This window comes from Sarcophilus harrisii, chromosome 2 (genome assembly GCF_902635505.1).
Source record: "Sarcophilus harrisii chromosome 2, mSarHar1.11, whole genome shotgun sequence".
NCBI classification, from domain to species: domain Eukaryota; kingdom Metazoa; phylum Chordata; class Mammalia; order Dasyuromorphia; family Dasyuridae; genus Sarcophilus; species Sarcophilus harrisii.
The window spans coordinates 494,384,181-494,395,827 of record NC_045427.1 but is presented as its reverse complement, the minus strand read 5'-3'; the positions used below and the strand labels follow the sequence as shown (position 1 = coordinate 494,395,827).

The following is an 11,647-nucleotide window of genomic DNA, read 5'->3' as shown; positions in this document are numbered from 1 at the left end:
GTTAAAACTTCCTTCTTTGAAATATGTATTTGGTCACCCAAACCAAATCCATTTTTATAATCTTTACAATAACAGAGTCTGGGAGTGGGTATTACTATCTTGAGGAATGCTGTCGGAGTAGACAAATCTTTGGGAAGAGAAAAGAGAAGCAGAAGTGGAACTGATAAAAGAGAAAAGAAAGAAAAAAGATGAACCAAAGAAAAGCAGAGAAGAGGGATTGGAAGGAAAGCGATAAAAGCCAAGGGATCAAAGAGAGGTGGAACAGGGCAGAAAAATCTCAAGAAGTCACTGTAGCTCTAATTCTATATAATCCAGCGGAAAGGAAAGAAGGGGGCAAGAGCCAGCAAGATTAGGGAAAACAGCGGCCGCAGCAGAAGCGGTTTGGCCGGAGGGGGACTGGAGCTGTAACTCAACACCCTTCTTTAGAGAAATCTGTCCTCCTTTCTCCTCCTTTCTCCTCCTCCTCCTCCTCCTCCTTCCCCTTCCTCCCTCCCTCTCTGCCTCCCTCCCTCTTAATCCTCAAGACTGAGTCCCAGAACAGAGAAAGGGAAAGCTACTGAAGCAGAGAGAGAAGGAGAACTAAGAAACAACAGAGAGAAGGACGAGAGGAAGCAAGTGAGGCGCAAAGAAAGGAGGGAAGGAGAGAAGACAAGGGGGGGCGGAGCACGCCTGGAGGACTGGGCTGTCCCCTCCGGGGGTCTCCTCGCCGCCTCCCGGCCCCAGGGACGGGGATTCTGTGTGTGTGCTTCCTGGAGGATCCCACTCGGACCCACCTCCACCTCTCCGATATTTTTGTTCCTTCCTTCCTTCGCCTCCTTTCCTTAGCGGAGACACTTTGGAGTTTGGGATGGGCTGTCCCCCGAGCCCCGGCCCCCCGGGAAAGCAGGCGCCGGCGGCCTGGCAGTGAGCGGAGGGGGCTCCCCGCTGAGGGGTGGGAGAGCGTCGGGGGGCCCGGGGACGGGGTGTGCGGTGGCCAGCGGCTGCTGAGGATGGTGCATGAGGCTGGAAGTCGGACCGCTGTTCCCCAGCCTGTGTGGCCCAGTTAGTGAGTTGGTAAGTGTGCCCCGGTCCCTGTAAGTGTGTGTGCGGGCAGGTGCCAAGCGTGGGTCCTTTCGAGGGGAATTAGGCGGGCTGGCCTGAGTGGGTGTGAGCCAGGATGCGCCTGAGCTTCTGTCAGGGGCTGTCTGCGTGCTCCTGAGGGGGGTCTCCGGCCCAGCAGCCCTTCGGAACTTAAGATCCTCCGAATCTTCCAGTTGCTCCCACCCCAGCCCCCGTGTCTGTGAGGTCCCTGGCTGCGGCTCTAGCAGGATTTCGCAATCTCCCCAGAGTCCGAAGCGCCAGTCTTGGCTCTCCCTCTCCGGATCGCTGTCTCCCTCTCTCCCAGCTTTCCCCACTCCCCCCATCCCCGTCCTAAGGCTGCTCTAAACCTCATCTCTGAGAAACTTTTCTCCAAGTTCCTCTGCCCTTAGGTGCCAAGAGCGGGCCTGGTTCCTACTTAGCTAGCCACCCAGCCAAACAAGTCCCGGATCCTCCCCACGCCGAGCCCTGCCCCTGGACGGCCTCGGGGACAGAAGCTGTCCCAGTCCTCGCTGCCCGTGGCCCCTGCGACGCCCCCACATCTCGCCGTGTGCTAGGTGCGCCCGGAGCCCGGGCTCCTGAGGGACCCTTCCCCCTGACCCTCCACCTCCCAGGCAGCTTTGGGAGGGGAAAGAAGCTGCTGGAGCGCCTTGGGTGAAGACTTGGAGGAAGGCTCTCTTTCGGCGTGCCCCAAAGGGCCGGGTCTCAGTTCAGGGGTTTGCTGGGTTTGTGTTCCCCTCCTCAAACCTCAGCTCCAGCCACCGCTCAGCCTCCCCAGACGGGGGCCGCCTCTCCCCATGTGAAGGGCTGGCACTGGGCCCCAGACCATGATGTGGGGAGCCTCTTGCTGAATCTGCCCAGAACCCAAAGCCAGTCGGGAGGAAGAGGAGGAGAAGACAGGCATCTGGGACCATGGCTGTGTCGGTGAGTCCCAATCCGAGGTAAAGGATCGGGTGGGGGGCAAGGAGGAAAGTCCTGAAGCTGCTTCCAGTTTTGTTTAGTTTTTTCACTTTTTGCTCTTTGTGCTTCCCGTATCCCCCTCTTACTTCTGTCCCTTTCATCTCTGGGTCCTCCCGGCTGTTTGTCTAAGTCTCTCCCTCACTTTTGCCCGACTCTCTCTTTCATGCCTCCTTTCTCTTCCTTTTGGTCTCTCCCTCCCCCACCTCCTCACACTTGTGTTCCCCTACTTTTTTTTTCCTGAGACGGTTCCTGTGATGTGTGGGGAGAGGGCAAAGGATGAAGGCAAAAATCCTCGGGCTTTTTTTAGGAACAGGACAGATGGCCAGTGGCAGCTCCCTAGGAAGAGAGCACTGGGAAGCCGGAGAAAGGGAGGAGGGGAGGGGGCAACTTGAGGAGACAGGGTAAAGAACTGAGGGAGTGAAAGAGGGACCTGAAGCACCCCCACTGAGAGGGAAGAAAGTGAAAGGAGCAAATGGAAGGGAGGGAGATAAGGAGCTTGAGAAAGAAAGAAAAACAGGGGTGAGGGAGAGAGATGATGTCAGTGAGCCTCAGGCCACTTTCCAGGGACTGGAGGTTGGGGACAAAGGGAGGAGACAGCTGGCAGAACGGGATTTCGGGAGGGGGGACTCTCAGGGAGCACATGGCTGTTTGCCACCCCCCATTAAACAAACCTCATAGGCGGGGGCATGGGGGAAGGGAGCCATCCCCCCAAGTCAGCTGGGGGGACCCAATAGGGGGCAGGGAGAGCAAGGGAAACCCCACCCCTTCATCAACCAATCAATCAGCAATTATATATTGTTCCCAGCACTCGGCTTCATCCCCACTGGCCAGATTCCAGAGACTCTCCTCTTTTGCCCTGCCCCAAAGTCTCTATCCAAATATGAAGAGTCCCTCCTTTTTCTCAGGAGACCCCTGTATTCGAAAACCAACTCTGCAGTTTTTCCAATATCCTTCCACCAGATCCCAAAATATTTTTGAGTAGAAACAGATATAGTACCCAAGGAGAGCACAGACTTGCTCCTAGTCTTGGTCCCATTTGCCTATGCACAGAGAAACTAGGGAAAGGTGGAGAGCGTCAGGATCTCTGAACGGGCAGGAACCGTACCAAAAACTTCTGAGGATCCCCCCGTTTATGACGTATGCGGAACCATCAGACAAAAAAAGAATATCCTCCAATCCTCCAAAGAAAGACATTGCAGGCTCAAGGGATAAAGGATTCTTGGGTTCCACTGTCGGGTGGCTCCATGGCCCATCTCCTTTTAAAACTTTACTTTCTTGATTTGTGAAGTAGGGGAAAGAATCTTCTTCTGGGGTGGGAGGGAATATTAAGCACCTACTATGTGCCAGGAACAGAGCTTCACAACAACCCTGGGAAGCAGCTGCTGTTATCCCTACTTACAGGTGGTAAACTGAGGCAGGCAGAATTTAAGTGACTTGCACAGGATCAAACAGCTAGTAATTGTCTGAGGCTCCCTCTTCCTGACTCCAGGCCCAGTGCTCTAGAGCTGCCTCTTGGCGTATATATTAGACCAGAAGCCCTAGACCAGAAATCTGATTCTAATTTATTATTATTATTTATTAATCTGATTCTAATTTATTATTAGCTATTTGATTATGAGCAAATTGATTAACCTCCCTTGGACTAGTGCTATGTAAGAATTGAGTTAAGCTGTGATTCTCTCCTGTCTGTGATGAAGAGAATATTTGTTTTTGTTTTTGTTCTTGCTATGTCTTTGAAGTAAATATTCCTTTGTAACAGCTCATCTGTTAAGTGGTTAAGTAGAACTAGGGTTTGGGGATTGGTAAAAGTGGGAGAATCTAATAAGTGAATCTAATCTAATCTAATAAGTGAAGGTTTGAGCCAATGGCAGAGATGAGAGAAGGCCCCAAATTCGTTAAGGGTTCTAGGATATCCTAGAATTTTACCTCAGAGGTAAAAGTAAAATACCTGGCCCTCAGACAGCAGGGGTTACAAAATCAGTGTTATACCCAGAGTGATGATACTTAGGATGGCCCCCTCACTGAGCTATGATGAGGAGCAGAGCTGTAATTTAGATTTAGGAAACCCGTATTCAAATTCCATCTTAGTTATTTACCCAGATGATCTTGGGCAAGGTGCTTTATGTTACGAAGACTCAATTTCCTCATCTCTAAAATGGGGAGTTTAAACTAGGAAGTTTTCAGTGCTAACTCCTATGGCCTTACATTTAAATGCGCGCTATCATTAATTTTCATAGGAAGATTCAAATAGACACTGTCTCATTTAAAGAAGAATATTGGTAATAAAATTCCTCTCTCATTTTTCTTCTCCTACCAAGGCCCAGCTGGCCCGGGCCCTCTATGACAACACAGCAGAATCTCCAGAGGAACTGTCCTTCAAACGTGGGGATGTACTCCGAGTACTGCAAGGGGAAGGGGCTGGGGGGCTGCAGGGATGGTGTCTCTGCTCCCTCCATGGCCAGCAGGGCATTGTGCCTGCCAACCGAGTGAAGCTTCTCCCCACTGGCCCCAGCCCTGAGTCCAGCCTTTACCAGGTGCCTCCTACTCCCCAGAGTACTTCTGATTCAGCCCCTGGGCCTGGTCCGGTGGAACAGGAAGTAAGTAAGAGGCCAGAAGGTGACTTTCCCCTCCCCATCCTTAGCTTGAAGACCCCAGCTAGTCCTACTCCCTAGGACCTTCCAGTGCCCCAGGCTGTGTGGATGTAGTTCCTTCCCTGGTCCCCCCAATCTAAAAAACTCTCTCCTTTCCAGCTCTCACTCCCCATGCCTTTTTTGGTACTCTTTTCTCTGACTTGCACTAACCCTTTTAGCTTTCCCTCTCAGACTGAAGACATAGACAGCATGGTAGAGAGAGTATGGAATCAGTTGATCACAGTTCTAATTCTGTCTCTTGATACTTATTAATGAACTGTGGGACCTTGGGGGAGTCAATTCACTTCAATGGCTCTGATTTCCTTTTTTTGTAAGATGAGGTCAATTAATCAATAAACATTTCTTGCAGCCTATTGTGTGCCAGGCAGTATACTAGGAGATAAGGATTTTAAAAATGCTTCCCTCAAGTTGCTAATACCCTAATACGCTTATTCTCTAAGATGAAAAACTAATATATCCAAGCAGCTAGATTGAGGATATATAGGAGATGATTAAGAGAGGGAAGGGGCTAGGATTAAGATGGGCTAGGCAAAGGCTTCCTGTAGATGATGACATATTAGTTGGGATTTGAAGAAAAACCAGGAGATGGAGAGGAGAGGAAGGATTCTAGGAAAGGGAGTCAGCCTGAGAAAATCCCCCAAGCCTAGAGGTGGGTAGAGTGTTTTGTTCTGGGAACAGCTGGGAGATCAGGGTTACCATATCAAAGAGAGCATCATATGGAGGAAGGTGTGCCAAGCCTGGAAAGGTAGGAGAAGACGAGGTTATACAAAGGGGATGACAGAGGATTTTGTCCTGACTCTGGGAGCTGTAGGGAGTTTATTGGTAGGAGAGTGAATTGTAATTTAGGGAAATCACTTTAGTGGATGAATGGAGGATGAATTGGAATGAGGAGAGAGATTTGAGAAGGCTGACCCTCCAGTAGGCTGACCCCTCAGGGGGCTATTGTAGAATCAATGTGAGAGAGAGGATGTGCCTGAATTGGTGGCAAGGGGACAGAAGAAGACATATTGGAGAGTTGTAAGGGTAAAAACGGGGAGTGAGAGTGACATGTGGAGGAGATTATTAGGTTGTAAACCTGAGGGACTGGGAGGATGGTGGTAATTGAGAAGCTAAGAGGTGGGAGGAAGATTCAGAGGAAGATATAATGAGTTCATTTTTAGACATGTTGCGTTTAAGATGAGCACTAGATAGCTAGTTTGAGATGTCCCAAGGCAGTTGGAGAGTCAAAATCTGAGGTCAGCAGAGAGATTAGGATTAAGTACTATAGATTTGAGGATTATCAGCATAGAGATGATAATTACTCCAAGTAAACTGATGAGATCACCAAATGAAGTAATAAAAGAGGTGCAGAGAAGAGGGCCCAGGAAGTTGGACTAAATTAGGTGTTCTTTCCCTTTTTGCCATGTCCTGGATCCCGTTGGCAATCTATCAAAGTTTATGGGTCACTTTTCAAAATAATATTTTTAAATGTATCAAATTATAGTGAATTATATTGCACTGATTATATTTAAAAAGTTATGAAACAATAATAATTTAAAAAAATAAGTTCCACTGATCAGCTGGAATGGATTGGACTCTTTTCAACAGTTTGGTCATTCAAGGCAATTCCAATAGACTTGGGCTGGAAAGTCCCATCCACACCTAGAGAGAGAATTGTGGAATCTGAATGTGGACCAAAACATAGTATTTTCACCTTTTTGTTGTAGTTGTTGTTTGTTGGCTTGGTTTTTTTTCTTTCTAGTGTTTTTTTTCCCTTTTGATCTGATTTTTATTGCATAGCATGACGAACATGGAAATGTTGAGAAGAATTGCACATGTTTAACCTATTTCTGATTGCTAGTTGTCTTGGGGAGGAGAGCGAGGGGAGAAGGGGAGAAAAATTTGGAACACAAGATTTTGCAAAGGTGAATGTTGAAAATTATATTTGCATGTATTTGGAAAAAATATTATTGAAAAAAAATTCTATAGGAATGAAAAAGTAATAATAAGTTCACAGACACAATGTTAATCCCTCCTGGAACAGATATTTTCTAAATTCCCATTTAGCATTAACTTTTTTTTGGATCCCAGATTTAGAGAAGTAGAGGAACTTTATAGGTACAGAAACTGAAGGCTTGGGAGGTTAAATGAGTTATGTAAGGTAGTAAAGAGTTTTGAACATAACTTCTCTTACCTAAGAGTTCTATCTCTTTTCATCATACCACCTGAAACCATGCTATGGCTCTCTTATTCCCTGCTGTCCAGCCCTGCTAACTCATGCTGTGCTTGCTGCTTTTTCAGGTATACGTGATCCCCCCGCCACCTCGGCCCTGTTCTGCCCCAAGACCTTCACCTGGGCCCTGCCCGCCATCCCCGGATGCCATCTACAAAGTCCCTAGAAGTAGTGGGACACAGACAGACACCCCTGGAGATACTCGAGAGGTGAGGATGAAGAAGCTAGAAAACCGGGGGCCCCCCTGTCTAAAAGAAGTCCAGGAATAGCCTTGGCAGGAGGAGGGAGGGAACATGGCAGGAGAATCTGCCCAGGTTTGGAGACTTTGAGGATATTCCCTGGAGAGGGAACCAGACGAGTAAGGAGCCTCTTTAGGAGTCTCATTGACCTTGGCTCCTTTTTCCCTCCAGGTTTATGATGTGCCCCCCACTGCTCTTCGAGTTCCCCCCAATGACCCCTACGACTCCCCAGTCCCTTTCCCCCGACCCCTAACCCGAGCATCCACTCAGCAACCTGGGGAAGACGATGCTCCCTATGATGTCCCGCCAGCTCTGAAACCGTCTCCCGAACTCGACCTGGAGTGGGAAGGGGGCCGGGAGCCGGAGCCCCCCCTCTATGCCGCCCCCTCCAATCTGAAGCGGGCATCTGCCCTGCTCAATCTGTACGAAGCACCAGAAGAGCTTCTGGGAGAGGGCACCTCCAGCAGCAGCGATGAAGCCATCTATGATGTGCCCCTGCTGGGTCCTGAGGAGCCGCTGCCTCCTGCCCCTCCTACCCCGCCTGGCTCCAACCCTGCCCCCAGTGACCTGGAGACCCTTGCCTTGCTCCTGGCCCGAAGCCCACCCCCACCTCCACGGCCCAGGCTCCCCTCCACTGAGAGCCTGTCCCGGCGTCCACTGCCCGCTCTGCCTGTGCAGGAACTCTCCGCCCCCTCGCCCGTGCCCTCCCCTGCCTCTGGGCGAAAAGGCAGTATCCAGGATCGGCCACTGCCCCCCCCACCTCCCCGTCTGCCCAGCTACATGGGGCTCAAAACAGAGGGGGCCGAGGAGGGCCGAGTGGGGGATGCAGGGGCAGGGACAGCAGAGCCCCACAATGAGTATGAGGGCATCCCCCTGGGCGAGGAGTACGACTACGTTCATCTCAAGGTGAGCCCGGCCTCTGAGCACTGATCCCTCAATTGATTCTCTTTTTTATTTTATTTTATTTTTAACTGAGACAACTGGGGTTAAGTGACTTGCCCAGAGTACACAGCTAGGAAGTCTTAAGTGTCTGAGGGTGGATTTGAACTCAGGTCCTCCTGACTTCAGGGCTGGTGACTGCTCTGGCCACTCCGCCAACTAGTTGCCCCTGATTAATTCTCAAGAGAAACAGAATGGAAAGGAGGCAGAGTGGAGGTAACAGAAAGTTCTCCAATCTAGCTGTCACTTTTTTCTTGGGTGAAAGAATTGATTTTATCAGTCTAGGAAACTTTCTGACCTACCACCCTCAGTGCAGAGATCTGTACCTAGAGAACAGACAGGTTAATTGATTTATCCCATGGTCATCCCATAGGGATGGTAACATTTGAACCCAGATCTTTTTTCAGATTCCAAAGCTAACCTTCTATCCAAAGCATCATATAACCATTTCTTTCTGCCTAGTTCTAGGGAGCAATTCTGTTGCTAAATTCAGGCTCTTGACCCTTAATCTCATGCTCTGTCTTTCATCCAAATGTCAAATCTCTGTCCCTAAACCCAATTTAACACTTCTGACTTAACCTGCTGGATGTAGGTAGGAGCATCATAGTGTAGGGGAGCATCATATGTGATCTGAGACAGTCATTTCATTTCTCTTAGCTTTATTTTCCTCATCTCTAAAATGGTAGGGGGCTGGGGTGGGAGAAAAGATGGGATGGAGGGAAGGGATGAGAATTAGATGAGTTCTAAGGTCCGTTCCAGATTTAAATAGTTCCTATGGCCCTGAGCCATACTGGAAAACCAGAGATCATGAAAAAAAATCAAATGATATAAATGATTAAATCCTCATCATCCATATAAAATGCTTTACACAAACCTTAAGGCAAATGATGATAATGTAAGAGCTGAAGGAAGGAAAAGGATAAACTAGCCAACTGGGCAGTCTAGGGAAGGAATGAAAGCCCCAGCCAGGCTTTCTCTTTCCCCTTCACTGAAACACTGGGTCCCCTCCTGCAGGGGATGGAAAGAATCCAAGGCTCTGATCCTCTGGATGGAGCCACACTGGGGGACCCTGAGCCAAGGCTTCGAGAGAGACTTCTGCAGGAAGAGCAGGTAAAATGCCCCTAACGGTGAGCAGGGAACCTTGGGAGACTTTTCTGGGGAAGGGGAGCAGACAGAAGATCAAGGAGAGAAGTTAAAATTTCAAGGGAAACATTGAAAACTCAGATGAGAAGATGTCAGAATGGGAAACAACATAAAGTTAGAGTCAAGGAGAAAGGAATTAGAATTAGAAAGTACTAGTCCTATGGGTTAGAATTTAAGGGATTATAATTTAGGGAAAGGGGATTTACTTGGTTAGAGGCAGAAAACTAGGCAGCCACAGCAAGAGCAGCAGGTGGGAAGTCAGGAGACCTGACTTCTAATTCTAGCCCTGGCCCTCAGTGAGTAACTTATCTTTCTGGGCCCCTCACCTGCGCTGGATACTTCTATCTCAGGGATAAATGCTAAGGGAAGGGATTGTAAAGTGCAGAGGGGGAAGGCCCTGTCAGCCGCGCCTAAGGATGGGCACTCTGGCACAGCCTCCCTAGTAACGCTGCTTCTCCTTCCTGCAGGAGGCCCCGACCCCAGGGGAGCCCCTCAACTTGCCGTCGGGCGACCTGCAGCTGCTGCACTTCTATGCTGGGCAGTGCCAGAGCCACTATTCGGCTCTGCAGGCAGCCGTGGCAGCCTTGCTGGCCAGTACCAGAGCCAATCACCCCCCTCGACAATTTGTGCCCCACAGCAAACGAGTGGTAGTAGCAGCCCACCGGCTGGTGTTTGTAGGGGACACCCTGGGCCGGCTGGCTGCGTCAGCTCCTTTGCGTGCCCAGGTTGGCACTGCGGGGGCAGCCCTGGGTCAGGCACTACGGGCCGCTGTGCTGGCTGTCAAGAGTGCTGCTCTAGGTTACCCCTCAGGTCCTGCTGCCCGAGAGATGGCCCAGCGGGTGGCTGAACTGGCTGGGCAAGCATTGCAATTCACTACCCTGCTCAGTGGCCTAGCACCCTGAGCATCACACCTCCCCACCTGCTGGACACCCTCCCTACCTTCTCTCCAAATCCAACCCCCGACCAATTCCAATCCAGCCTAGAATTCTCTCCTTTGCCTGAAATGATCAGCTCTTCCCTGGGTATTTGGAGACCTCAGGGAGGTCTCTAACCCCCTCTGTCCTCCCTGCCATGGCTGCCCTGTGGGATGCAGGGAATGGGACAGTTATCCTCCCTCGATCCTTTCCATCCCCTCTGATCATCTCATTCTCCCTTAGTTCCCCATTTTGGATTCTCCTTCTCCATATCTTCCTTCAGCAGCTTTTTGTACGAGCCATTTTATATAAATTATTTATATTTAATATTATTCCCCAAATTGTCAGGGGAAAAAAAAGAGGAAGCACATGGTCTGCCATAGTGGGTGGGGGGAGGATTTCTCATCCTGCCCCCATCTTGGGCACTTGGTCCCTTACCTCCTCCTGCTCAGTCTCAAGAAGAAAAAACATGGCAAAAACAAAATGCTGGAGGAACAGGAAACCCATTCCCTTGCACCCTGTGATGGGATGAATTCAGGACCCTTTGCAGCTCCAAGGGAGATGGTTAAGTGAGGAAAAAGCAGGACACTGAGCCCACGGGCTCAGGCCACTGGGGAGTGGCTGAAGCTGGAGATCTTCTGGAACTGAATATGGTATCCTGGGAAGGCCCCTGAGAAAACTGTGGGGGAAAAAGAGAGGGAAGGCAAAGAGCGTCAAACTGGAACCGTGCACCTCAATAAAACCTGCTCTTTGTCATCCATGTCTGTGCTTATCTGTCTTTGTGCTGACTAGTACGATACTTGGGGGAAGAGAAGCAAGCCATTACTCTCAGAGTTGTACTTGGGAATGGGGACAGACTGAAGGACTGATGTGAAGGACAGAGGACATGAAAGTTGTAAAGTAAACCAAGCGGTGTGGAACAGTGGGAAAAGTGCTGACTGCTGCCAAAAGTCTTGGGTTTGAGTCCAGGCTCTGACACTTGCTGGGGGTCCAGCCTGAAGCTTTACTGGGCTTTGGTTCTTTCATCTGTAAAATGAAAGGGAATTGGGGAAGGGAGAAGGGAGGACTAGATGACCCTTTGCATCCTATAAAAACCAAAGAATAAATGTGGAGAGGATATTGGAGTAAATGAGAGTTCTTGCTTGGGCTTATTTCATAATGCAGTAATATCCAAAAATCCCTATGGTCCCTTCCCTTGAAATAGGAGAGTCCCTTTTTTCCAAGGCGCTATCTCAGGAAGTGAAGGAGCCCTATGGGATAATGCGTCCTGAGTTTGAAGGGAGATCAGAAGATGATATCCATTCCATTTCCACACACACACAGCAGTAAGGTGGGGTAGAAAGCCTAGGATTTCCACCTAGGGCCTCTAGCAGCAGATCCAGCGATTCCCTTTCCTGCTGGAGCCGGGCACTGGAAGCGGCGGGCCGGATTGTTGCTGGGCCAGCACCTCCGCCCGCTCCCAGCTCCCCCTTCTTCCTTTTCCAAGCCTTAAGGCCGCTCAGAAGAAGGGCG

The 11,647-nt window shown here is 49.8% G+C and overlaps 1 protein-coding gene across 3 annotated transcripts; it reads left to right on the top strand.

The window, feature by feature from the left end:
• Positions 1-501: 501 nt before the first annotated feature.
• Positions 502-10,895, top strand: EFS (embryonal Fyn-associated substrate). 3 transcript variants are annotated; one of them, XM_031955056.1, is made up of 7 exons: positions 502-1,053; positions 1,830-2,001; positions 4,356-4,634; positions 6,969-7,109; positions 7,311-8,045; positions 9,093-9,188; positions 9,689-10,895. In XM_031955056.1, exons 2-7 carry the CDS (start codon positions 1,990-1,992, stop codon positions 10,121-10,123), a joined length of 1,698 nt encoding a protein of 565 aa, XP_031810916.1. In that variant the 5' UTR covers positions 502-1,053; positions 1,830-1,989; the 3' UTR covers positions 10,124-10,895. The 3 variants fall into 3 exon arrangements, with proteins under 3 accessions (XP_031810916.1, XP_023355272.1, XP_031810915.1); XM_023499504.2 differs by having other exon boundaries at positions 1,470-2,001; XM_031955055.1 differs by having other exon boundaries at positions 1,455-2,001.
• The last annotated feature ends 752 nt before the right edge of the window (positions 10,896-11,647 follow it).